Source organism: Phoxinus phoxinus, assembly GCF_949152265.1.
Source record: "Phoxinus phoxinus genome assembly, chromosome: 14".
Classification (NCBI taxonomy): domain Eukaryota; kingdom Metazoa; phylum Chordata; class Actinopteri; order Cypriniformes; family Leuciscidae; genus Phoxinus; species Phoxinus phoxinus.
Genome location: NC_136889.1, coordinates 4,008,554 through 4,031,983, shown reverse-complemented (window position 1 = coordinate 4,031,983; position 23,430 = coordinate 4,008,554). Strand labels below are relative to the sequence as shown.

The window sequence follows — 23,430 nt, the reverse complement described above, 5'->3', positions numbered from 1 at the left end:
TGGGGTGTACTAGAATGTTTTCATGCTTGATTGTAAAAAAAAGCGCATTATTTTGCAAATTCTTTACATTACAGCTCCTCTCTCCCCAGTCTGGCTCGAACATGCCGATTTCGATGAAGCCCGTCCTTTTCGAAATATGAAATCTGCTGTGATTGGTTAGCTGGCCCAGTGTGTTGTGATTGGCAGCGCTTAGCGCATGTTCGGGAAATGTCCTACGGCCACCCCTCCATAGCTGCTTCTCTAGTGTAAATATTAAAGGAGCTGTATGTAAGAAATGTATTTCAATTAATCATAAAATGGCCCTGATATGTCACTAGACATTAAGAAATCATGTTAATTTCAAATACTTATATCACTGACAACAGTAGTGTGGCCAGGATATTGTCATTGAAAAAGTGAAGTTGCAGCCCTCAACTGATGTTGATGTTGTCATCTTGTGTTTTGGCCTGAAGCGCCACCCTCCACCTATCCACCAATCACGAAGTCAGTAGTGTTTCGGCATCCGGGTTGCCAGCTCTGCTCTAGTCTGCTCTAACTCTAGTCGGATAAAAAATGTCTAACCTTAACGCCTATCTGGCAACTCGAGTCAGGGGGGAGAGGGAGGGGATACACCCCTCTACAGTAATTTGAAAGTGATTGCAGTACCAGTTTTGGACACAATCTTACATACGGCTCCTTTAAGCTTGTTTCAAACCAATTCATGCCCGATTCAGACCCTGACAATGTCAACGAACAAGAGCAGCATCCAGAACGGATTTCATGCACAGACGTTTCAGAGTGGTTTGTTTTTTGGAATTTTCTTACACATTATAGATCCGATCTTATCCACCATTTAATCGCGATATTTTTCGGAAAACTAAGATAATACAAACCGTAATCGATAACAAAAGCATGGTTAATTTTCCTAAGGAGCGGTGAACCATCTTACAAAAGCGAGAGCTTACAAAAGCAACAGAAAACAAGCTGTTCTCCATAAAATCTGCAGAACATAGATGAACGTTGGGGTAATAATGTTCAGGAACCGTTAAGTTCTAATAAAAGTTTAAATAAAGCTCAACGTTTTGCTCAAAAAACGGTGTCTCTTAGTTTGACATAGCGTCCAACACGGTCTTCTCTAATGCAGTTCAACCAGGCCTCGTCCCCTTTTTCGCATATTTAATTTCATAAGATCCAGAAAAATCCCGCTGTTGTCCAAACGAGCCTTTGTTGTAGTTCTTGAAAAGGGAATTCTGCTAAATAAAATATCTCTCTTTGGAGTGGACTTTGAGTTTTGTAACCTTGCAGATCTTTTTTTTTATCCTCAAACAGAAACATTGCACACTAACTAAAGTGGAAAAAGTGGAAAAGCATAATAGGACCCCTTTAAATCCTGTCACTGGACATGACAATACTGGTGATGAGATCAGTTTGCTGAAACAGGAGACACTCAATTGCATTCAGACATATGAAAATTAATATAGAGATTACACGTTAAAAATAAAGGGGCAAAGTGTTCAGCACTTGATCAGGTAATATATATTTCATTGGTAGATACAGGTGATGAGATTCACTAGCAGACAGTGATGATACCACAGTAAAAGAGTGGTGGATTAATTGTTGTCATTTATTACAAGCCAGTGAAATGAACTCTATGAAAGTATTCTAGTATTCCCTTTAAGACTGCTGATAGTGTTTGTGAAGTGGAATCACTTTAACCTTGGATATGATGTTGTAATATGTTATTTACAGCTCTGTACGATGAAATGGTGCCAGTATTACTTCACTCTTGTAATGTGGTTAATGAGCGACTATTTCCTTTCACCTTGAGGCCAACAACCCGAAAGAACAGATTATCAGAACGGCACATTCTTATCCAAAGCGATTCGATTTGTCTGTGTTTCTCATGAAAGCCAAACTGTAGTCCAACAGGGCAGGGCATACAGGTGATTATATGTTAGCATTGCAGAATTACAGTGTTTTGTTTGTTTATTAGGATTTGACAGGCAATAACAGTTGTTTCGGCTGATCCAAGGTCACTTGCTGATAATGTAACTCAATTTAAAAAGTAGAAATTATAATGTATTATTCACGGATGTGCAACATTCAGAATTATATTATGAATACCATGAAATTGAATGCAGAATTATAATTAATTTTTTTTAACATAACATTTCTGTCCAGTTTTTTTATGAATATTTCATTTTTCAGTATGAATCACCCTTATACATTAACATACACACACATCTAAGAAACATTAGATGATATTACGAGCAAAATCATTAGCGTTCAGAATTTTTTTAATGTATGTATCTTATAATGATAGTACAGGCTTTTAATGAATGTTTACTTCGTCTCTCAATCATCATTGTAGGTGTGTATTCTGCATTACAATGTGTTTTGCCCCCCACAGTAAAAATTGCAGAGATTTCATCATAAAACAAAGCATTTAAATATCGTCTTATTAAGACATGTTATTTGGAAATCTAGAATGCCAAATGATATTATGCATTTTATGTCAGTAATCTGCTATACTGTTATATAAATCTCATTCATTCATATTTTGGCCATATAAATAATAACTGCACCAAATTGTTATTTTTGCTAGTTTGGGCCTCGATGTATCACGGCTGTTCCATAAGCGTCACCTACTGTCAGAGAGAGAATTTACATTTTTATTTAGCATCTCCTTTCCTACTTCTAGTGGGATTGTTCACAGTGCGTGCGAGAGTTTTACGCAGCACAGGCAGTGTTGACAAATTGAACCGGTTGATGGTAAAGTGTGTGTGTGTGTGTGTGTGTGTGTACAGTGGGAGCAGGACTGTGGTGGTTGACTGACTGGGAGTGACAGATGCATTGCCGAAGCAATGGTGCAAACAGAAGTTTTACGATCGATTCGAAGTGGGTTTTGGCTGAATGCGTGTTTCAATGACGTCGTGCGATGCGTCTAGGCCCAAGATGCATTAAATTCTGCAATTGCAGAATCTCGAAATCCTGGAGGGACTCATGCTTTTCCTGTGATTCCAGTTCAGCATCATGTGATCTGACATTCAATTCGAATTCACACTCATGATTTGAATGGGAGCCAGTTTTTAAATTCTCAAATTTGCCCAAGTTTGATATTAGTATACTTAATATATTTGATATTTGTGAACTTAACTTGTACAGATCAATACTCTGTGACCTGTTGGCCTGAGATGATGAACTCTACTGTTAAAGATCATGTGAGTTTTGCTGAGCCCAGTGTAATGAGACTTGCAGGACGAGGTCAGAGCAGCTGTGCTATAGATTAAATGTTTCAGCAGCAGCACTGAAGACATGTTACATCATATTTTTTTTGTCTGATATGATATTCTCATCTGCTTTAAAGTTTCCTTATCAACATAGACTGGAGTAGCCTATGATTTCTCTTCATTTGAAGAAAGGCTTAATCGATAATATGAACGCAAGATTGTGAGCTAGATAAATAATTGAATACAACAAACAAATCAGCAGTGATTGTAGCGTTGTCAAACTTGTTGAGGTCAGAACTTAACAAGTGTCAGCATGTTTCGGGAAGGCGCGTGCTTTGTTGTATAGTTTCCAGTGAACTGGTCAGAATCAGTTCTCTTATTGATCACATTTTCAGACGTCTGAAAAACTGGTGAAAGAGCACAAATCTATCAGCGCTCAACCTTACGACATCAGGAGGATGTCCACATAAGGCCTTGGTTTGTCCAGATGAGTCTGACTGTGTCATCAGACTTGTGTCTGTCAGACATGAGCACTGCTCAGCAGTGTGTGTTTTTGAGCATGCTGATGCCAGGGAATCACAAGATCTGTCTGTGTGGCAGAAGGCTTAATTGAACATAAGTAAAGGCAGTCAGTCAGTGAACAAGTCTCAGTAATATGGATCATTTGCAACCTGATGCTTTTATTAGAGCTTGGCTGTCACAAGCTTGTAACGTTTGCTGTCATGCGCTGTTTGTTTTCATGACTCGGCATTAGCGTTGAGTTCAGAAGAACAGCAGCGGGGTGGATGTCCCAGCCATCTGTCCCAAAGGAACTGTTCTAAATCTGCCAAAGGCAACGTTTACATTTGCGATTAATTCAATACTTTGAATTGAATGCCGTTAAATCATTGATCTAATCTGGGCTTCTAACCGTTTCATTCAGTTCTGTGGGAATATTTGCGCCAGTAACATTTGCAGAAGTTTGAACAAACCCTGAACACTGACTACAGAGTACAATAGAGACCGGACACTTTTTCAGAAGTCTTGGTTTCTGAAGTATTTTGCCCATACATATAAAAGCATATACGTATAAAAGCCTTTATTTAAGAGTCAAAACCAATAATAAACCAACCCAACCAGCTACGAGGCATATCGCAACATCATAAACTGTTTGAAACAAAAAGACAAAGTACAGAAATATATACTTAACAGCTTTAATGAGGGAAAGAACTACAATAATAAAATAATTATGTTTATTGCAGAATATGCACATTTAAGTAGTTTGAGAACATAGGGGGACTATTATTTGCAGTCCAATGGGAGTGGATGGGCGCTAAAGTGTTTTTTGGCGCTAATTGCTGGTCGCGATTCTCTGATTGGTGGAGATTTATTTGAAGAATCAAGGGTAATGCAGTATTTGTTTTAAACAATTATTTAAAAAGTGTTCCCTTTCCTTGTAAAGTATTGTAATTTGGAAGTGAATTGGTGTCAAAGATGATATGCTTATAACTAACCTCACCTTGAGCTGGCTTGGCACAGATTTTGGTTTGTTATGAAACGCAGCGTGTGACTTTCTCTCCCCCATCACCCTTATATGCTGTATTTATTTTCCATTGGAAAAGTCAGAGTCCTGCTGTCACGGTTAACATAACTTTGGTTCTGACATTAATTCACACTGGACAGCCAATGTGTGTGTATGTTGTTGCTTTAGTAGATTCCTTGCACAATATATAAGTAAATGACCAGCAGATTAAATGGTAATATTTGTTAACTCACTCACCTAGGCAATGGGTGCCAATCAGTTCAAATTAACCCCACTTTATTGCATATTTAAAGCGGTATTATTAAGATCCTATTATAGTTATTCATATTTTGAATATATTTTCTGTTTTAATATATTCCGTTTACTAAGTTTTAGTAAGTTTGATGTGCGTTTTTGTCGTTTATGTAAGTTACTGTGGTTTTAAATGTCTATAGTTTTTATTCATTTTATTTCAATTTGATTTCAATATTTTATTTTAGCTAGCTGAAAAAAAATATTATTGAAGTTTTTTTTTATATATATATATATATATATATATGCATTTTATTTTAGTTAAACTTTATTTTATTTCAAGTAACCGACATTTTTAAGTTTTATATTTAATGTTGCCTATTTCTGTAACATCTTATTAATTATTTATTATGTATATGATGATTCAAACTAAAGCTTGTTTATTAAAACAAAGTAAACTCAGGCAATACACAAAGATACAAAATGGCATGCTACACACAAACAATACCGGACAAAGAACGAGGGATTTAAATACCCTGTGATAATGAACTAAATACAGACAGGTGTGTTCGTTAAAAAAATTTCCCTGGTAACTAATTAGTTGTGGGAAACTAGAACAAAGCAAACAGGTACCGGTAACTGAAGAGAAACAAACTAAAAGTCCATGAAAATGAAACTAATACCTAAACTAATAACTAACTAAACGTGACAATTTATCAAATTAAAGGAATAGGTCACACAAAAATTTATTTGTTTTCTCACCCTCACCATGTTGTTTCAAACCTGTATTATCTGTAAACTACTTTTATAATACTTTTATGGAGCTTTTTTGGTTGAGAAAAAAAAGAAGCTGTGCATATATTCATCAAAAATCATCCTAATGTGTTCCACAGAAGAAAGAACATTTTTTTATTAAATATTCCTTAGTATTTTAAATATATATGGCTGGCAATTTTAGACAGTGTTCCCTCAGGAAGAACTTGGTACAGTTGGTGCATTTTGCCTCAGAGAGATGGCTCGGCCTCTGTTTGTCCATTGTCAAGCCGTTTAGTGGCTGATCTCACTGTAGGAGGAATATAGATGTGTCTGTGTTGAGCCAGAGCACTGCATGCACAGCCTTGGAGCTCCACAGATCTCTTAATGTAGAGATGTGTTGTCTTGTCAGTCACTCACAGCAAAGCTTTAATGCAGTTACATAATTCGCCAAGTTACACCTTTAGACGTCATAGACACGAGGCAGATTGATGATAATGAGCTGTGACTGCAGATTTGTTTTGATGTGTTTTCTTAATGCATTCTCTATTACTTTACAGAACCGGTCTTTCCTGTAAGATACTTTCAGAAGAAAGCAAGAGCCAGATTCATTGTTTACAATTATTTCAGCCTTTTCGATCTTTAAATGTGTTCAGATAATTACGCCTAATTCTTAATGAATTCTGAATTATATATGCCAGTTCTTAAAGGATTAGTTAACCCCCCAAAAAAACTCTCTTTTGAGATTTCTCTCTTTTGTAGAACATGAAAGATGTCAGGCAGGATGACTCATCACTCAAGTTGATGTTGACTATTTTTCCTTTGTTTTCCCATAACTATCCCTTTAAAGACCCCAGGTGATCAGTATTAGAGCTTTTAGTCGTTTTCTGTTAGCTTTGGGTGATCATCTATATGCAAGTATACCCCTGGAAGTTATTGATAACGCTCTTCCTCTTGTCTCCTGACAGGTGGAGTTTCAGGATGCAGCAGTACTGAGGATGCTGATTGTCTTAGTTTTGCTCATGATGGCTGTGAGCAGTGACGCTGAGGTCTGCACAGGCCAGCACAACTGCTCCAGCACCAACAGCTCCAAGGACTACTGCTATACGGGCCGGATCCGCAGCACCGTGCTCCAGGGCCTGCCCTTCGGAGGAGTGCCCACCGTACTTGCCCTTGACTTCATGTGCTTCTTGGTGCGCATCACAAGCCTACAATTTTCCGTTTCTGTTCATTTGCCATGAGTTTGTCATTTATAGTTGTGTTAGATTTTCCCCTACGCACCTGAATTAGGTTGAACCGGGTGTCCTTGACACCTGAAAATATACTCAGTTGAGTTACCTCTGAACGCACGGGTTGACGCCTAAGCCGCAATCCAAACCCCGCCTAAGAGCCTCACAAAGAGTCCAACGACGTCTCGCTCCCTATTAACACTGTCACTTGGGGAAAAGGGCTTTAGTGTCTAACATGTAACTTGTTCCGCTAACTAACTTGCTGCAGCAATAATAACAGACAGACTTCAGTAAATGTCCTTTAAATGCTTTAATCACGGCCGGGAGATCTCAGAGAAGTTCTCCAGAGCATCTCACCCAAAAAGAAATATACTTCAGGTTTTATAGGATAAAGACAGACACATCAATATAGAATCAGCATGACTAACATGTCACGTTCTATCAATGTGATTGGTTAAATTGATAAAGCTAAACAAAGCCTTGTGACGCCAAAAACCCTTGTGGAAGAAGAAAGCCATCGTATTTACGACTGTGACAATAAGCGCTTACCAGTATCAACTAAAAGCTAGATTTTCGCGGCTCCACTGTTGCAGTAAACTTGCACAACGTTCTTGAATTAATAATTTATGAGACACACGCCGGGCTGTTATTGTAGGGAAACTTTACATTTTCACGCCCCTAAACATGACGTGGAACAAACCGAACTGTGATTGGTTGCGTTACTAGTAGTCAAGGCGAGACTAGCTATATGTATCCAAATCATGGGTTCACTTCACCTTTGAACACCACCTCTCCACAATCAGAAGGCAATATTCCATTCATTTTTAAAAGCAACGCCCACATCTCAAACTCCAATCAACAACTGATGGATAGAACTAAGCCCTACATTTTTTTCCTCTTTTTCGATAATCCATTACACTTGAATGTGTGTCATTGCATGTTCATTTCATCCATCATGTAATGTTGACTAGTGGTAAAGTAATAATAGCAAACAATCATAGATTTAAAAAGAAGTGTTAACTTGCATCTAGATGCTCTGAAGGGTGAACGTGACTTTTAGCCTCCATGTCTCAGTCAAAATGCGTCCTCATAAGTGGGTGCCAGTGGTGTTTGAAGAGGCGAGCCAACTGCAATAAATGAAGGTCATTGTTCAATTAACTGCAAATTCACAAACATGTCAGTTCTGCTATGGAACGCCCACTTTTCATTATCCAATCAATTCCCAATGGATAAAAGTAAAGTATGTAGAAGTAAAATGGGTTATGAAAGACATTTTCTTGTTCACATTAATAAAAGTGACTGGGAATGTGTAAAAATGCTTTGAATTCTGTGGAAGTCTGCCGAGCTCTCTGTGGAATTCTGTGGGCCTTTATAATAATCCACACTACAGTAATATTTCTGATCATTATGTGTGATGTTCTAGTTTTGCTGTGGTTCTAAATTAATGCACTTTAGGAATGTGTTTCTTAATTGTTTTTGCAGTTTGGTATTTGTCACATATTTGCGGCATTGTGAACAGGAATTTGTGTTTGAATGAGATGTGAATTTGATTTGTGTAATGTATGTTCTGGGTCTCCAGGTGCTGCTATGTGTGTTCTCTCTCTTGAGGAAGGTGGCGTGGGATTATGGCCGTCTCGCATTGGTCTCTGATGCCGACAGGTAAAAACTATTATATTCCATACAGTAGCTTTTTGTAGTACACAATATGAGACAAAAATAAATGTAGCCCTGATTCTTTCAAATGTTCTGATGTCATTTTCATTGTAGTTCAATACAAAAAGCTGGTCCTATTCCAGCGACTCATACTGCGGCCTCAGCTGGCTGCGTTCACAGCATGCTCTTGGCCCCAATCTAACCCCAAACAAACACTCATCTTTCCAGCATTGAGTAACATTTTCTGGCATTTTCTGCCAGACTAAATATATACAGCTGGACACTCGACTCATCAATCATGATGTAGACCTTTGATTTGTCCAAATAGACGAGAAAATGCCTCCTGCAGGAATGCATTGAATGCTGTAAGACAACAGCATGCTCTCAGCTGCTGCATAATGGGTTTAGCCAATGGATTGGTTGTTCAGACAGCTCAGATAGTCTTATTCTATTAGTAATGTGACCCTGCCTTTCAATCACACTCACATCCAGCGCTTTGGAAACTGGTTTGAGCAGCATGCAAGTGCATAAGAGATTGTGTTTATGGGAGATCAGATTATATTCCGGGCATCTCAAATTTTTGTCCAGTCAGATCTCAGTCACATTTTACTACTCTGATGTCAGAACCTTCCCTCCATGCTTCATGCTAGCACATTCATTTGAACAAAGTCATGATTCAGCTTGAGTCAGATCCATTTACAGTAATTCTTTTAAAGAAGTGGTTTATTTTGTGTGTACCTACCCAGCATTCATTGATCTATTTTGAACATTTGGTTCCATAAACATTTCCCTGAATTGCAACACCTACATTATAACTTTCCAGTCATCAATTTAAATGTTAAATGTTGCCTGGGGTCAAGTGAAATCCTGAAAAGTCAGATCATGAAGCTGAATGCATGTTACAACTTGACTATGCATTGCATTTTTAATAAATAATTAAATCGTAAATTACTGCACTTGTATCATATTCATGGTGATCACTGTTACTAATCTGTGACAAAAAGAAACTGGAAAAATGTCTTGGGACAAAAATATGGGCATGTGGCACGTACATATGTTTGTCCGAAGACATTTTTCCAGTTTCCTTTTGTCACAGATTTAGTATCTTGCTTACAAACAGGTCAAGCCACCATTACTAGTTTGAAACTGTCCTGTGGGGAAGTGATGTGGAACTGTAAAGCTGGCAACAAAAACTGGAGATGCGTCCAGTCATCTCAAGAAAAATGCAATCCAATCAGAATCAAGGATTTAAAAAATGTGTGGTATTTTTAATAGTTTGTTAAAAAAAAAAAATTATAGAATGGTTTTATTCTTATATTTATTTTATAATAAAAAAATATGTTTCATGACATCTAAAACCAATAATGTGAAATTCCTCAAAGATTTGATCTGATTACATGTAATAACTTGCATCACAGAGTCAAAGGAAAAGTTGAGTTAGTAGTGTCATAGCATCTCAGCTGAGTAATCTTCTTCCTCTGAATGAATGATCTCATTTTTTGACAAGTTTCTGTCAAGCATGAACTTGAATAATTTCTTTTCCCTCATCAGTAGGCGGAATCAGCACTATCAACGTCTGGACGAGGAATAGTATGTGTTGTTTTTACACTTCAGCTCTCTCTTCCAAGGACACCTTGTGTCTGCTTTTTGAATTTGCTCTCTGGCATTTCTTCTGCTGTGTGTCTATCGGGTGGATTTGGGGTGAATTTGTTCACTGTGTATCTGTTTCCTAATAACTCTTTTCACTTCTTTCTCTTGTCCTTTTTAATTTACTTCTTTCCTAGAGTCCATTGGTTGAGGGTTTCTCAAGATAATCATCACATTTACCTGAGCTAATCAATATGTGTCTCTTGTGGATCTGTGTCTTTTAAAGGTGAAGTGTGTAATTTCCGTGCCACTTGCATCACCAAATTAAACTACAAAAAATGTTTTTTCTAAACAAATTCCTAAACTCTCCAACTCCATTTTCTCATCCCTGTCTTCCATTGTTCTGCTAAACAGGTAGTCCCTTTTTACATAACAGACTGCTCAAAAAAACAGAGCAATGTTCTGTAAGCGCCACAGTCTTGAACTTATAGGAAGTCAAACTACAAATGGTTTACTTATAGTTTCTCTTTGTAACCTTGCAAAAACTACACACTTCACCATTAAACTATATGTTTTCGTTCTTGTAAGCGTGCACATTCTGGCCAGGGTCTTTGCACCCTATAGGTCCCACAGGGAAGAGGATTACAGGGAGAGGTAAAACATCCTGTGATGTCATAGAAAACCCCTGTGTGACTGGAAGACCTTGTTTTGATGAATACCTGTGATTTGTCCGGTTGTTTGACTGTTTTTGTCATAGACAAGCAATAAGAACTGATACTCATTAGAAGGGCCCTATAGAAGAGTTCCTATAGAATCAGTCCAAATGTTTGTGGATATTGTAGCCAGAGAATGACACATACACTGGCCCCAAAAACTATTTTGATATTTAAGGCACACTTGCATAATGAATTAGATTGCAAATTATCAAACAGAATGCCATTTTTCAGTTTTATCAGACAGGCAGCTTTCTATGATACTTTATTTAATGCACTGAAGTTCATACTTATGAATTGTGGCTTTTGGAGATCATTGTATCTTTGTAAAAGTAGTGTCTTTGTGTATCTCTGTTTAACACACTCTGCCTCAAATCAAATGTATGCTCCTCTCTGCATGTCCATCTCCTTTCTAGGTTTACTGCAGTCTCTTTGTGAACAATCTGTGTGTAATGCCCCTGAGCCTCTGATGCTAATTCTGTGTTTGCGTTTGTACGTGCACAGTCACTTATTGCTGCATGCCCAACATGTGGTTAGCCTTGATATGCCCTAATGGAGCCGGGGTTATCTGAGCCTGGAAGGCCTAGCTGTGCCCATCACTTAAAATCCGCCTGCAGTCAATCATTTTATCTCTTAAAACTAATCTTTTGATCATCACAATGACATATTTAAATGTTTTTTCCTGTGAAAATAATTTCTTCATGCCTTTAAATAGCTTAAGTAAAACTATACCCTTGCTTTTAGTATACGTGGGGCCATGAATGTGCAAATTAGTCCCCGCCTACACTCAATCGCACCAGCTTGAACTATGATCCACTCGGCCAACTGTAGTAAACGCTACACAATGGCAAGTGGAAATATTCAGCCATATATGTTTGAACCAGAAATTGATTCAGAAGAAAAGTAAGAGCGAATTATACAGACAGGCCCGGTTCTACGGGGGCGCTTGAGGGTGATAAAGCAATTAAAAACACCACATAGACATATAAACAGCATTAAAAAAATTATCACCACGGCGGTATGTAAAGATTATTAAAGGAATAGTCGTTTATTCACCCGTTTTGGACTAAGACAAGACATAGAAAAATGTAGTACATCCTACTTACCTGCATACATACAGTATACTTGCATAAAGCAATATATACTTATAGTAAATTTAAGCTGTGTGATTGTTTATATCGTCACAAAATGTAAAGTGTGTATATAAAGTTAGATAATATAATATAATCCACTTTTATCCATTGTATGCATTTTTATCCGCATACATATACAGTGCACTCACATAAAGCGATATGTACTATACCGTATGTAGCAAATCTCAACTACGTGATTTTATTTTATCGCAAAATGTAACTATCATCAACTCTTTATATAAAGTTGCATATATATATATAAGTATGTCCAACTGTATCCCCGTGCATATAGTACTCACGTTTGTGTAAATATATATATGTATATATATATATATATATATATATATATATATATATATATATATATATATATATAGCACAACTCAACTGCTTGATTGCTTGTATCATCGCAAAATGTAAACTATATTATCGCCCAGCTCTAATTTGCTAAATGTGACCATAAGGCATGAAGATATTAAGATACTATAAACATTAACATCATGATTTTCTGTAAAGCTACTTTGAAACAATGTGTATTGTGAATATACAGAATATACTATACAGATACATTAATCTTACCTTGACTGTCAAAAACATAAAAGTATTAATGAATTAGCATGTGTTATTTGCGGGAAATATTAGTTCTCAAATTTTATGTGTAGAAATCTTGTTAGTTTGTATTGATTCATTTTAAATAATGCATCAAAGTGCGTTACACCAGGTTTGTCTCATCATTAACAACTGTGACAATCCTCATACTTTTATTTTTAATTTAGCTGAGAAATGAGAACTGCAGCGGAGAGGAAGATTTTCAGTGAATGATGAGTTTTGGGTTGATCTAGTCCTTTAACGTGATCATAACGCTTTATATTACAGATCTTCCATTATCAACATCAATCTAATCATCATTGTAATCACTGCAGAATGAAGTGGCATGCCATTAAGTGACTGTACACTTGTGTGTTAGCTTGAGTTCAGTGCTCAGAGAGGGCATGTGTTTGATAATGTGTGTTTGTGTTCAGTGTGGCCTCCGCCATGCAGACGCCTGCCGACTCCCGCTACGAGCGCCTCACCTCTGTGTCCAGCTCGGTCGACTTTGACCAAAGGGACAACGTAAGTAGCTTGCAATGTCATCTTTGTGGATGCTTATGGCTATGTTCAGAATGGAATACTAGCATACTGCACAGTATACACTGTATAGACATTATACATTGTGTAGACCAGCCCAATGCTGCGCTTGTGTTCTGTCTTCCGGTTTGTATTTCCATCTTACAGATTTATGAATGAAGCGCTATGAGATACATTCTATGCACATTAATAAATAATATAATTATTCTGTGTAAATTTGCATTCCATTCACACTAAGAGCGATAACTACAACCCCATTTCCCGAAAAGTTGGGACATTTTGTCAAATAAAATTCACAACCTGTGATTTGTTCATTCTCTTGAACCTCTTTTTTAACTTTTCCAATGTTTTCAGTGACCAACATAATTGTATTTTGTAAATATAAGCACATTTTTATATTGATGGCTGCAACACAAAGTTGGGACAGAGGCAAAATAAAAGTGAAAAGATTATAAAGATTAGATTATCCAACTCTTTTGAAACAGTCCACAATGAGTAGGTGAATTGGTGATCGGTGAGGGTATCATGTTTGGGTGAAAAGGGAGCTTCTCAGTCTTTGCAAGCAAAGATGGGTCATGGCTCACCACTTTGTGCGAAATATTATGAGAGAATTGTCAAACAATTAAAAAAGCACATTTCTCAATGCAAGATTGCAAAGAATGTATGTCTTTCACCATCTACCACACATAATATTGTGAAAAGATTCAGGGAATCCAGAGAAATCTCAGTCTGTGTAGGGCAAGGCAGGAGACTTCTGTTGAATGTGTGTGACCTTTGAGGCCTCAGACGCCATTGCATGAGAAACCATCATGCTACTCTGTTAAATACAGCCATGTGTGCTCAGGAGTACTTTAGAAAACCATTTTCACTTAACAACACAGTCTGTCGCTGCATATAGAAATGCCACTTGAATCTCTGTTACGCAAGGAGAAAGCTATACATCAGTTATATGCAGAGATGCCGGCGAGTTCTCAGGGCCCGAGCTCATCTCAGATGGTCTAGAAGACAGTGAAAGTGTGTGCTGTGGTCAGATAAGTCCAAGTTTCGGTTTGTTTTTGGGAAAAACAGACCGAGTTCTCAGTCCTAGAGACGAAAGGGACCAACCAGACTTTCATCAGTGACAGGTGCAAAAGCAAACATCTGTCCTGGTATTGGGGTGCATCTGTGCAAGCGATATGGGTGACTTGCATTTGTGTGAAGGTATCACTGACATGGAGGCATATATTTGGATTGTACAGAGACATAAACCGTTATCAAGATGACATCTTTCCTGGGAAGCAAGACAATGCCAGGCCTCATTAAATAAAACTGAGTGGTTTCTAGACACTGCACCATAGAAGGGATGTGCCTGACTGACTGTCTGTCTGCAGTCCAGATCTGTCTCTTATTGAAAATGTATGACCCATCATGAAAAGGAGAATCAGACAACGACGGCCATGGACTTTTGAGCAGCTGTCTTGCATCTGAAAAGATTGGGCAAATATTCCACTTGCAAAACTGCAACAATTAGTATCCTCAAATTATTAAAAAGTATAATTAAAAGGAAAGGTGGTGTGACACTGGAGTAAACATGCCTCTGTCTCACCTTTTGTGGAGTGTGTTGCAGCCATCAAAATAAACCTTTTTTATATTTATAAAATTAAGTTGGTCAGTGAAAACATATTTTTTTCTTTGTACATTTGTCAGTTAAATAAAGGTTCAAGAGAATTAACAAATCACATATTCTTGAATTTATTGCATTTTACAAAATGTCCCAACTATTCTGGAAATGGGGTTGTATAACGATAATTACAACGATAACTCCATTAGCGTCCACCAATGCACAATAATGTTCTGTTTATTACAAGTGTACACTGCAGTTATGGCGTCTGCCACTTTAAATGCTTGAGTTCTTTAAAGTTGGGTGGATTCTGATTGGCTCAGATTATCAATATTTTTCGTTCATCAGCTAGAAAAAGCCGTTCTGAAAGTGATTTCAACAATATTGTTCCTATGTGTCTTTATCAGGGTTAGTATCGTTAACTACAACTATAGTTAAAGCTAAAAGTAAAAGCATAAAAATAAACATTATTGTTACTTATAAATAAAATAAGATTTTTATGTGCAATGATTTTTTGTGAAGGCCATGACACGTTGAGAGGTGCAAGCCCTGGCACGAGTCATTTGAAAGGGTTCACTCTCGAAAACATGATCATCCGGGTTTCTGTGCAAAATTTGCATATTCTGTTCACATTATTCATACTGCATATACTGAAAAAAGTAGTAAACCTTTTATAAAAGTTTGCATTCTGAACATTCCCTTTGTCTTCCTTGCTCACATATGCCTTCTCTCACGCTCCTGTTCACACAGTATTTCTTGCCATCTACCACAGCTCTATCTGTTAATGCACACACACCTGTGGGTTTCATAATGGCGCACACATGCCTTTTGACAGCCATTTGTTTGCCTCTCCCTTCCCTGCTGTGATCTGTAATAACTGCACTTATGTAAACTGGTGTCACGTGCACCCAGGCAGCCTCTAACAACTCCTCAAACTGCATTGGAGACATTGTCAGTGTCTCTGAATGTTGAGGTGATTGACAGACAATAGTTAGAGAGAGTGCATTGAATTTGATGTTCTTTGTTTGTAGGGTCTCTGTTCCTGGCTAACTGCCATCTTCAGGATAAAGTGAGTCCTTTCTGCTTTTACTTTATGAACATACTGTATTTCTGTTTATTTCAACATACTGTAACTTCAAAATGTGAAGACTATAGGAACTATGCTGCAAAAACTATCCAAAATGGTGTGGGGTTTTTTATCACAAAACTCAAGCAGTGTTTCAAATTAGAAGTAGAGGAAATGAGATACACCAGAAGAAGATTATTCCAGTTATAACAAGTATATAACAAGATTAGCCAAAATTATATAGTATTATATTATATTCACTGTTGTGCACTGTAATGTCAAATACTTCAATGTAATGTATCAAATGTTTTAAAATATTTTATTTATATAGTGCTATTTTCTATATATTGTGAACTAAATATTCTACTTGTTTATTAAATAATATTAATAAATTATAGATTTTATTGTTAACTATTTAATTATCAGTACAATTATGAATAAAAATCTTAATGGTATACTAACACATTTCTCTCACCCTTCCAGAGATGACGAGATCAGGGAGAAGTGTGGCGAGGATGCCGTCCACTACCTCTCATTCCAGCGGCACATCATTGGTCTGTTGGTGGTGGTGGGCGTGCTCTCTGTGGGCATTGTCCTGCCCGTTAACTTCTCAGGAGACCTATTAGGTGAGTCAGGAAAGTTTAAGAGTGAGTCATCTAGGATTATACAGAATACCTGAATGCAGCCATTCGAGTTTATCTTCCTTTAGTGTATGTGACCAAAGACTCCCTCTGACCCGAATCTTGTCTTTTCTTTCTGCAGAAAATAATGCCTACAGTTTTGGGCGAACTACAATAGCCAACTTATCTTCTGAGTAAGCGCGGGTATTGTCTGGGACACTTACTTGACCTTTGAAAGATTGTTGATGAATGCATTAGCTCTGTTTTCCTCTCTCTCTTTCAGTAATAACCTGCTATGGTTGCACACTACATTTGCCTGCTTATATCTGTTACTGACTGTGTACAGCATGAGGAGACACACATCAAAGATGCACTACAAAGAGGATGACTTGGTGAGCAGAGACAAATTACCCAAAACACTTCAAAGAAATTTTTCTGGGTTCAATACAAGTTTCTATTTACAGCCAGGGTTATTAAAGTTAATTACAACAACATTTCTTCAAAAAAAAAAACTATTTTATTTCAGCTAGTTGCCAAGGCAACATTTCTCATTTTCATTTAGTTTAACTTGATCTACTCAAATAAAAATAAACTATTCAAAATATAAATAAAAAACTATAAAAGTAAATGATAGTCTACACAGCATATTTAGCAATAATGTCCTGTACCACATGAAATAATTGTAACATAACACTGGCCAATTTTAACGTTTCAATTCAGTTGTAAGTATCTTACAGTAACAATAATTTTAATTGAGCCAGGAACATTTCTTTATTTTCAGATTTTATTTTGGCATAAACCCACATTACTCAAATATTTCAGTTTCCCTGAGAGAGAGTTGTTGGGGATTGCCCCACTGAACCGGTTCTTTAATGGGCTTAACCACTTCAGTACTCTGATCAGGGAGTAGGAGTCCTCATATCTTTTCCACATTTATTTTGTGCAGGGTTTCACCGTATAAACATCAATTATGCATTGGAGGTAGTTTTTCTTCAATAACTTTTTTCCTGCACTCAGAGATGCTGCACGGGTGGAAATATGCGTCATATTCTGACAGCTCTGTATGCGTCACTTATGCCGAAATTGCATACTACATACTTTCCATATGTATTAAGTATTCTACATAATAAACCCTTATAGAATACAGCATTAGATCATACTTAGACATACAATATAAAGAATTCACAACAAGAGTTATGAACCAAAGTCAGGGTAAAAAGCCCATTGCAACCCACTTTTCTTGCGTAATCTGGCACATTTTTTGAAACGGGATATTCAACTTGAAAATAATGAAGGGTGGGACTTGGTTTTATCCAGTAGGAATTTAAAAAATGTGAAAAAGGAGTTTGAAAATAAGAGAGCTTGGCAATGAAGTTGTTTTAAGAGACATTATATTTTGATGAAAATACATGATGAAAACATTTATGTGCACAGATATAAGGTCATTTCATGTTGATTTTTAACAAAGTGAACAGATATGATAAGAACAGATAAATATGTCCCTTCACAGACTCGTTGTTCTTTGTATCAAATTAAATATGTATATCCTAACTAAGGTCCATAGTTTAGTGCTGCATGAAATTGCTCTCTTAATGGAGATCAACATCAATAATCAATATTATGGTTGAAATAATATTTCTAATGCTAACAAACTGTACTCTGATGTCTCCACATTGTCTCCTTTCACAGGTGAAACGCACTTTATTCATTAACGGGATCGCAAAATTTGCAGAAGAGAGTGATATAAAGCAGCATTTTGAGTAAGTTCTTGCTGAAAACACAAATGTTATGTCTCAACACTAATTAGGATCTAACTTCTCATCATCAGTAAAGATGAAGTGTGTAATTATAATTCGTTACATTTATATAGCACTTTTCTAGGTACTCAAAGCGCGTTACATATGGAAGGGTAAATCTCCTCAAATTTATGCACTTTCCTCTGTAGAAACAATAGAAGATATTTTGAAGAGTTTTTCCCCCTTACAATGAAATTCAATGGGGTCCCATGTTGTTTGGGCCTTTTGCTGGATCTTCTTTTGTTCTCTTTTGGACATAAGGATTTTAATTTTGGTGTGAACTATCCCAAACCACACAGTAAATTCAAGCACACTGACATGCCTTTGGCTAAGTCCTGAGTGACTAAGAAAATGACAACCTTAACTGTTTTAATTGTTCGAAAGTGGTCATGTGGCTACAAGACGTTCAGTGTGTCCATCCACTCAGTTTATCTAATCTCATTTACTGCTGAAGAATGTGTCAGGACAATACATGTCTTTTTCAACTTCTATGTCAAGGATTTCTGGGAAAACACAGATGGGGTCCAGACCGATTGAGAAATAGAGATATAGAAGGCAGGATGTGTAGATGGAGGATAAAGAGGATGTGTAGAACAAACCAGGGTTCCCATGGGTCCTTGAAAGTGCTTGAATTTATTTTGTGCGAGAAGTTTCCTGGAAAAAATTCCATATTATTTGCTCCGGTCCGCTAATGTGTTATTTTACCAACACTTCGTGGCCTATGCATACTAGCTTGCTTGATTACACGTTACGATAAGTGTTTCCCGCGTGAGGTACTTTGTGCTGTACGTTGCCATGATGTTCCCGCGCGCACAAAACTACTATGATTGTACTTCAACGTTTCACAGACACACCGTGAAACACTGCAATGATAGTCTGAAACGATGTAACCTTGCTCTCACTTGAAATGTCAGCGTGTACATAGTCTCACAGAGACTGCTGTGTCATTATTTGAAAAGCCTACCAATTTGTCTTTTATTTTGGTATAATTGATTTTAGATTTACTCGCCTCTGTGCATCACATAAAAAAGCAGTGGCTTCATTTTACTTGGTGGTCAGTCGCTTTCTGTCTAAGTGAGCAATTCTTGGCTAGCATAAACTACAGTGAGCGCCAGACAATAGAAAAGTCTGGCTCCTGCAAGACTATCAACATTGTGTTTCAGTGCCACGTTAAATGAGAAAGTGGAAATTAGTAGAAATACTTTCTGTTCCCCTCATGTGATTTTTTTTTTTTTTTTTATTATTATTTTTATTATGTCTCACACGTTCTCACTTTTTTATGTCTTTGTTTTTATATCCAGGAAAGCATATGAAAACTGCGTAGTTCTGGATGGTCGCATTTGTTACGATGTTGCCAAGCTTATGTCTCTGGAGTCTGAAAGGTAAACATTTGGTAAAAAGAGTTGAGACAAGTTTCAGTCACCATTTTAAGTATTGTACACAAGGAACTTTATATAAATAAGGTGCCAATTTGTGCCCATTCTTTTTTTCTTTTCTTTTTTAAATAAAATTAGCATAAATTACATAGCATAAAAAAATTATGGCATAGATAGATAGATAGATAGATAGATGGATGGATGGATGAAATAAAGAAAGAAATCATTTTTATTGTGATAAATAAATAAAAGCATTGATATCTACTATATTTCTATTGTGATTAATAAAAGATAGATAGATAGATAGATAGATAGATAGATAGATAGATAGATAGATAGATAGATAGATAGATAGATAGATAGATAGATAGATAGATAGATAGATAGATAGTAAATGACAGGTAAATTAGGCCTCTTGCCTAGTCAGGTACTTAATTTAGTTATTTAGGGCATGTGTTTGTTTGAATTTTATTTGTTTACATTATCATGTTTTAATGTGAATTGCAACAGGAAAAAGGCAGAACGCAGCAAAAAGTTCTACACAGACCTGAAGGACAAGGAGCACATTCCCACTATGATTAACCCCAAACCCTGCGGCCACCTCTGCTGCTGCATCATCAATGGCTGCGAGCAGGTCAGTGTCACCCTGAGGCTCATGGGAGTTTCACATGTCACATGCATTATACCCTCTCCAGTCACTCTGCCCAAAGTGTTTTGAATAGTAGCGGGTATCTAGATCTCATATTAGTACATGAACCATCATGCACTTCACTGCACATTCAAATGTAAATCATGAATGCATAACCTTTCCCCATTAGACACGCAGTCAGGATGTCACAGCCGCTGTCTTGCTGCCTGTAATTCCGCTTCACTGTATTTACAGTCATATTAGTCAGGATGATGTACGCTCTGCTGCTGTGAGACATGTTCAACATCAGTGCAGGAATATTCAGCAGCTCCCATGTGTCCTCATTAGATAAGCAGACTTCCAGTTTATCACAAGAGACATTTTTCCATAGCACACATCCCCCCCTTCTGGACGATGACTGTAATGCCTGTCTAGCAAGTTACAGGGAGGACATTTTTCCTTCAAAGCATCTTTCCTTTTGCGCAAAATGCAGTTGATCAAACAGGCCAGAAAATCACATTGCATTGAGGATGGGGCCTGTGCCATATCTAGAGACCAGAATATCATATCATTTTTATTTCATAGGGTTTTTACAACGAAAAGTATTTTAGTAGTGATGTCTAACTCTTGTAATGTTAATCCATCCCTGCAGGAAGATGCTGTCAACTACTACACTAACCTTGAGGCCAAACTAAAGGAAGAATACAGAAAAGAACGCGAGAAAGTCAACAATAAACCTCTGGGAATGGCTTTTGTTACCTTCCAGAATGAAGCCATGACAGCCCTGTAAGTCTAATAGACATTTTGGTATCTGTGTGTGTTGACACTAACCAAAGTACTGAAAATTATCATGTTAGTACCATTGTATTCTTTGAGGTGCCTTAATATCTGTTTGTTTTTTTCATTTCCCAGCATCCTGAAAGATTTTAATGCGTGTCAGTGTCACGGCTGCCACTGTCGACGAGAGCCGAAGTCCTCCACCTTCAGCAACGGGCTCAACACATTCAACTGGACAGTCACATACGCTCCAAATCCACAGAATGTTTACTGGTAACATCCTCATCTTAAATCTCATGAATTTATTATGAGTGTAGTTTCACAGTGCTAGACAGGATCCACTTGTGTTAATGGACAGTTCTTGGCCAGAATAAACTGTAAAAAAAAACAATTACATGCAGGTAAATCTGAAATCGATGATACCACAATATTTCATTGTGGACTGGAAGTTGCATAATGCATATTATTATTCATTTTATTATTACTTATGTAATAATAAATATATGATAATATATGATATTGACTAGGGCTTGCCTTTTTAATATGCAATATGTAACTAGGCTATTTTTGGAGAGTATTAAGTCAAATTTATTTGTATAGCACTTTTCACAATACGCATTATTTCAAAGCAGCTTTACAAATTTGATGTTAATGTTTATAATATTTTAATATCTTCATACCCTATAATCGCATTTAGCAGATTAGAGCTGGGCAACAATATACATTTTTACAGTTTACATTTTGCAACAATACCAGCAATCAAGCAGTTGAGATATGCTGTATGTATTTGGACATACTTGTATATCCACTTTTATATAAAGAGCTGGCCGAGGATATAATTACATTTTGCAACGAAATAAAAAAAAAATCAAGGCAGCTGAGAATTGCTATATATTATACATCGCTTTTTGGGAGTGTATATGTATGAGAATAAAGTTTGATGTAATATATTACACTTTTTATATGGAACTGTACTATAATAGTTTACATTTATATAGACTTGTTTACATTACAAGTCACGCAGCCGAGATTTGCGAATATATATTGCTTTACATTAATCTACTGTATGCGTGCAAGTTAAGTAGGTTGTACTATTACTCCAACTTTTTATATACATTGCTGGCCGGTAATATAGTTTACATTTTTGTCAATATCAAGTAGGTCAGATTTGTTATATATAGAAAATGAGGCTGCTTAACGTAAGTGTACTGTATGTATCAAGGTAAGGTTGGATATACTTACAGTAGTTGTTTAAATTGTTATATATCTTGTACTGTGTTCTCCACAGGGAGCATTTGTCCACCGGAGGCCTCAACTGGTGGCTCCGCTGCCTTGTCATCAACTGCTTTCTCTTCATCTTGCTCTTCTTCCTCACCACCCCTGCCATCATCATCTCCACCATGGACAAGTTCAACGTCACCAAACCCGTGGAGTACCTAAATGTAAGGAGACTGTTAAACATCACAATGCAGAGTGTGACTATGGGGGTCATGATTCTGTCACTCGTCATCACCTCCCTACTTTCCCTCTGTGTCTGTTCCTCCAGAACCCCATCATCACTCAGTTCTTCCCCACCCTGCTGTTGTGGTGCTTCTCGGCCCTTCTCCCCACCATCGTCTACTACTCTGCCTTCTTTGAGGCCCACTGGACACGGTACAATGACAAACCCTGTATATCAATGTCTTTTTTAATGCTTTCGTCATTTATAGATACTAAGCTAAATATTCTGGTGGACTCAATGAGTATGTGACCTTTGCTCTTCAGATCTGGAGAGAACAGAACCACCATGCACAAATGCTACACCTTCCTCATATTTATGGTTCTGCTGCTGCCATCTCTGGGCCTGAGCAGGTATTCTATCATACCTGGTTTACATTGAAAAGTTAGAACTACAGATGAAAAAATACAGTTATCCCATCTTTCCTGCATAATCTTTAAAGAACACTGAGTGTAAGAATGTTTCACAATAGCTACTGAGACCCAATTTTGGATTTCGCATGCAAACCATTTAATGGTGAATTTATTCTTAAAAGGGGGTTAAGATAGTTTATTAAGCAACATTATCCTGAATAAACAACCTTTTGACATTGTTAATGTATGCAAGTGTGCTAATTTATAATGATGTATATTTAAATTAGAAATTATAGTCATTTGTATATTTAGAAAATTATTTTTCAAACACAATCATTGTCTCTTGTGTAAAACAATTTAAACTGTTTTATCCAGATAATTTTGGACTGACCTGTTTCTCATTTGCATTAAACATTTCATATGATCTTTTCCTAAATGCAGTTTGGATGTTTTCTTCCGCTGGCTCTTTGACAAGACATTTCTTGACCAGGCAAAAGTCCGGTTCGAGTAAGGATTTGCAGTTCTAACATCCTGTTTTGATGAAAGGATTTACAGAAC

The 23,430-nt window shown here is 37.0% G+C and overlaps 2 protein-coding genes across 6 annotated transcripts in view; one reads left to right on the top strand and one right to left on the bottom strand.

Annotated features, from left to right (window-relative positions):
- The window catches only part of ate1 (arginyltransferase 1), a 102,453-nt gene extending 86,016 nt beyond the window's left edge, over positions 1–16,437 (bottom strand). Inside the window, exon 1 of the mRNA XM_079635618.1 lies at positions 16,300–16,437. The gene's annotated coding sequence lies outside the window, so the exon portion shown is untranslated. The remainder of the gene's footprint in view (positions 1–16,299) is intronic.
- The window catches only part of tmem63ba (transmembrane protein 63Ba), a 33,492-nt gene that overhangs the window by 2,855 nt on the left and 7,207 nt on the right, over positions 1–23,430 (top strand). For 2 of the 5 annotated variants that reach the window (XM_079635612.1, XM_079635611.1), the window contains exons 2-18: positions 6,684–6,908; positions 8,524–8,603; positions 10,149–10,187; positions 13,053–13,143; positions 15,790–15,827; positions 16,308–16,450; positions 16,587–16,638; positions 16,728–16,836; positions 18,134–18,204; positions 19,542–19,622; positions 20,127–20,250; positions 20,897–21,030; positions 21,157–21,294; positions 22,310–22,463; positions 22,568–22,674; positions 22,786–22,872; positions 23,314–23,379. In XM_079635612.1, the coding sequence (XP_079491738.1) occupies positions 6,714–6,908; positions 8,524–8,603; positions 10,149–10,187; positions 13,053–13,143; positions 15,790–15,827; positions 16,308–16,450; positions 16,587–16,638; positions 16,728–16,836; positions 18,134–18,204; positions 19,542–19,622; positions 20,127–20,250; positions 20,897–21,030; positions 21,157–21,294; positions 22,310–22,463; positions 22,568–22,674; positions 22,786–22,872; positions 23,314–23,379 (1,709 nt within the window). In that variant the 5' untranslated portion in view covers positions 6,684–6,713. Of the gene's footprint in view, positions 1–6,683; positions 6,909–8,523; positions 8,604–10,148; positions 10,188–10,520; positions 10,839–13,052; positions 13,144–15,789; positions 15,828–16,307; positions 16,451–16,586; positions 16,639–16,727; positions 16,837–18,133; positions 18,205–19,541; positions 19,623–20,126; positions 20,251–20,896; positions 21,031–21,156; positions 21,295–22,309; positions 22,464–22,567; positions 22,675–22,785; positions 22,873–23,313; positions 23,380–23,430 lie in introns of those variants that run through there. The other 3 variants (XM_079635610.1, XM_079635613.1, XM_079635614.1) reach the window with 3 other exon arrangements.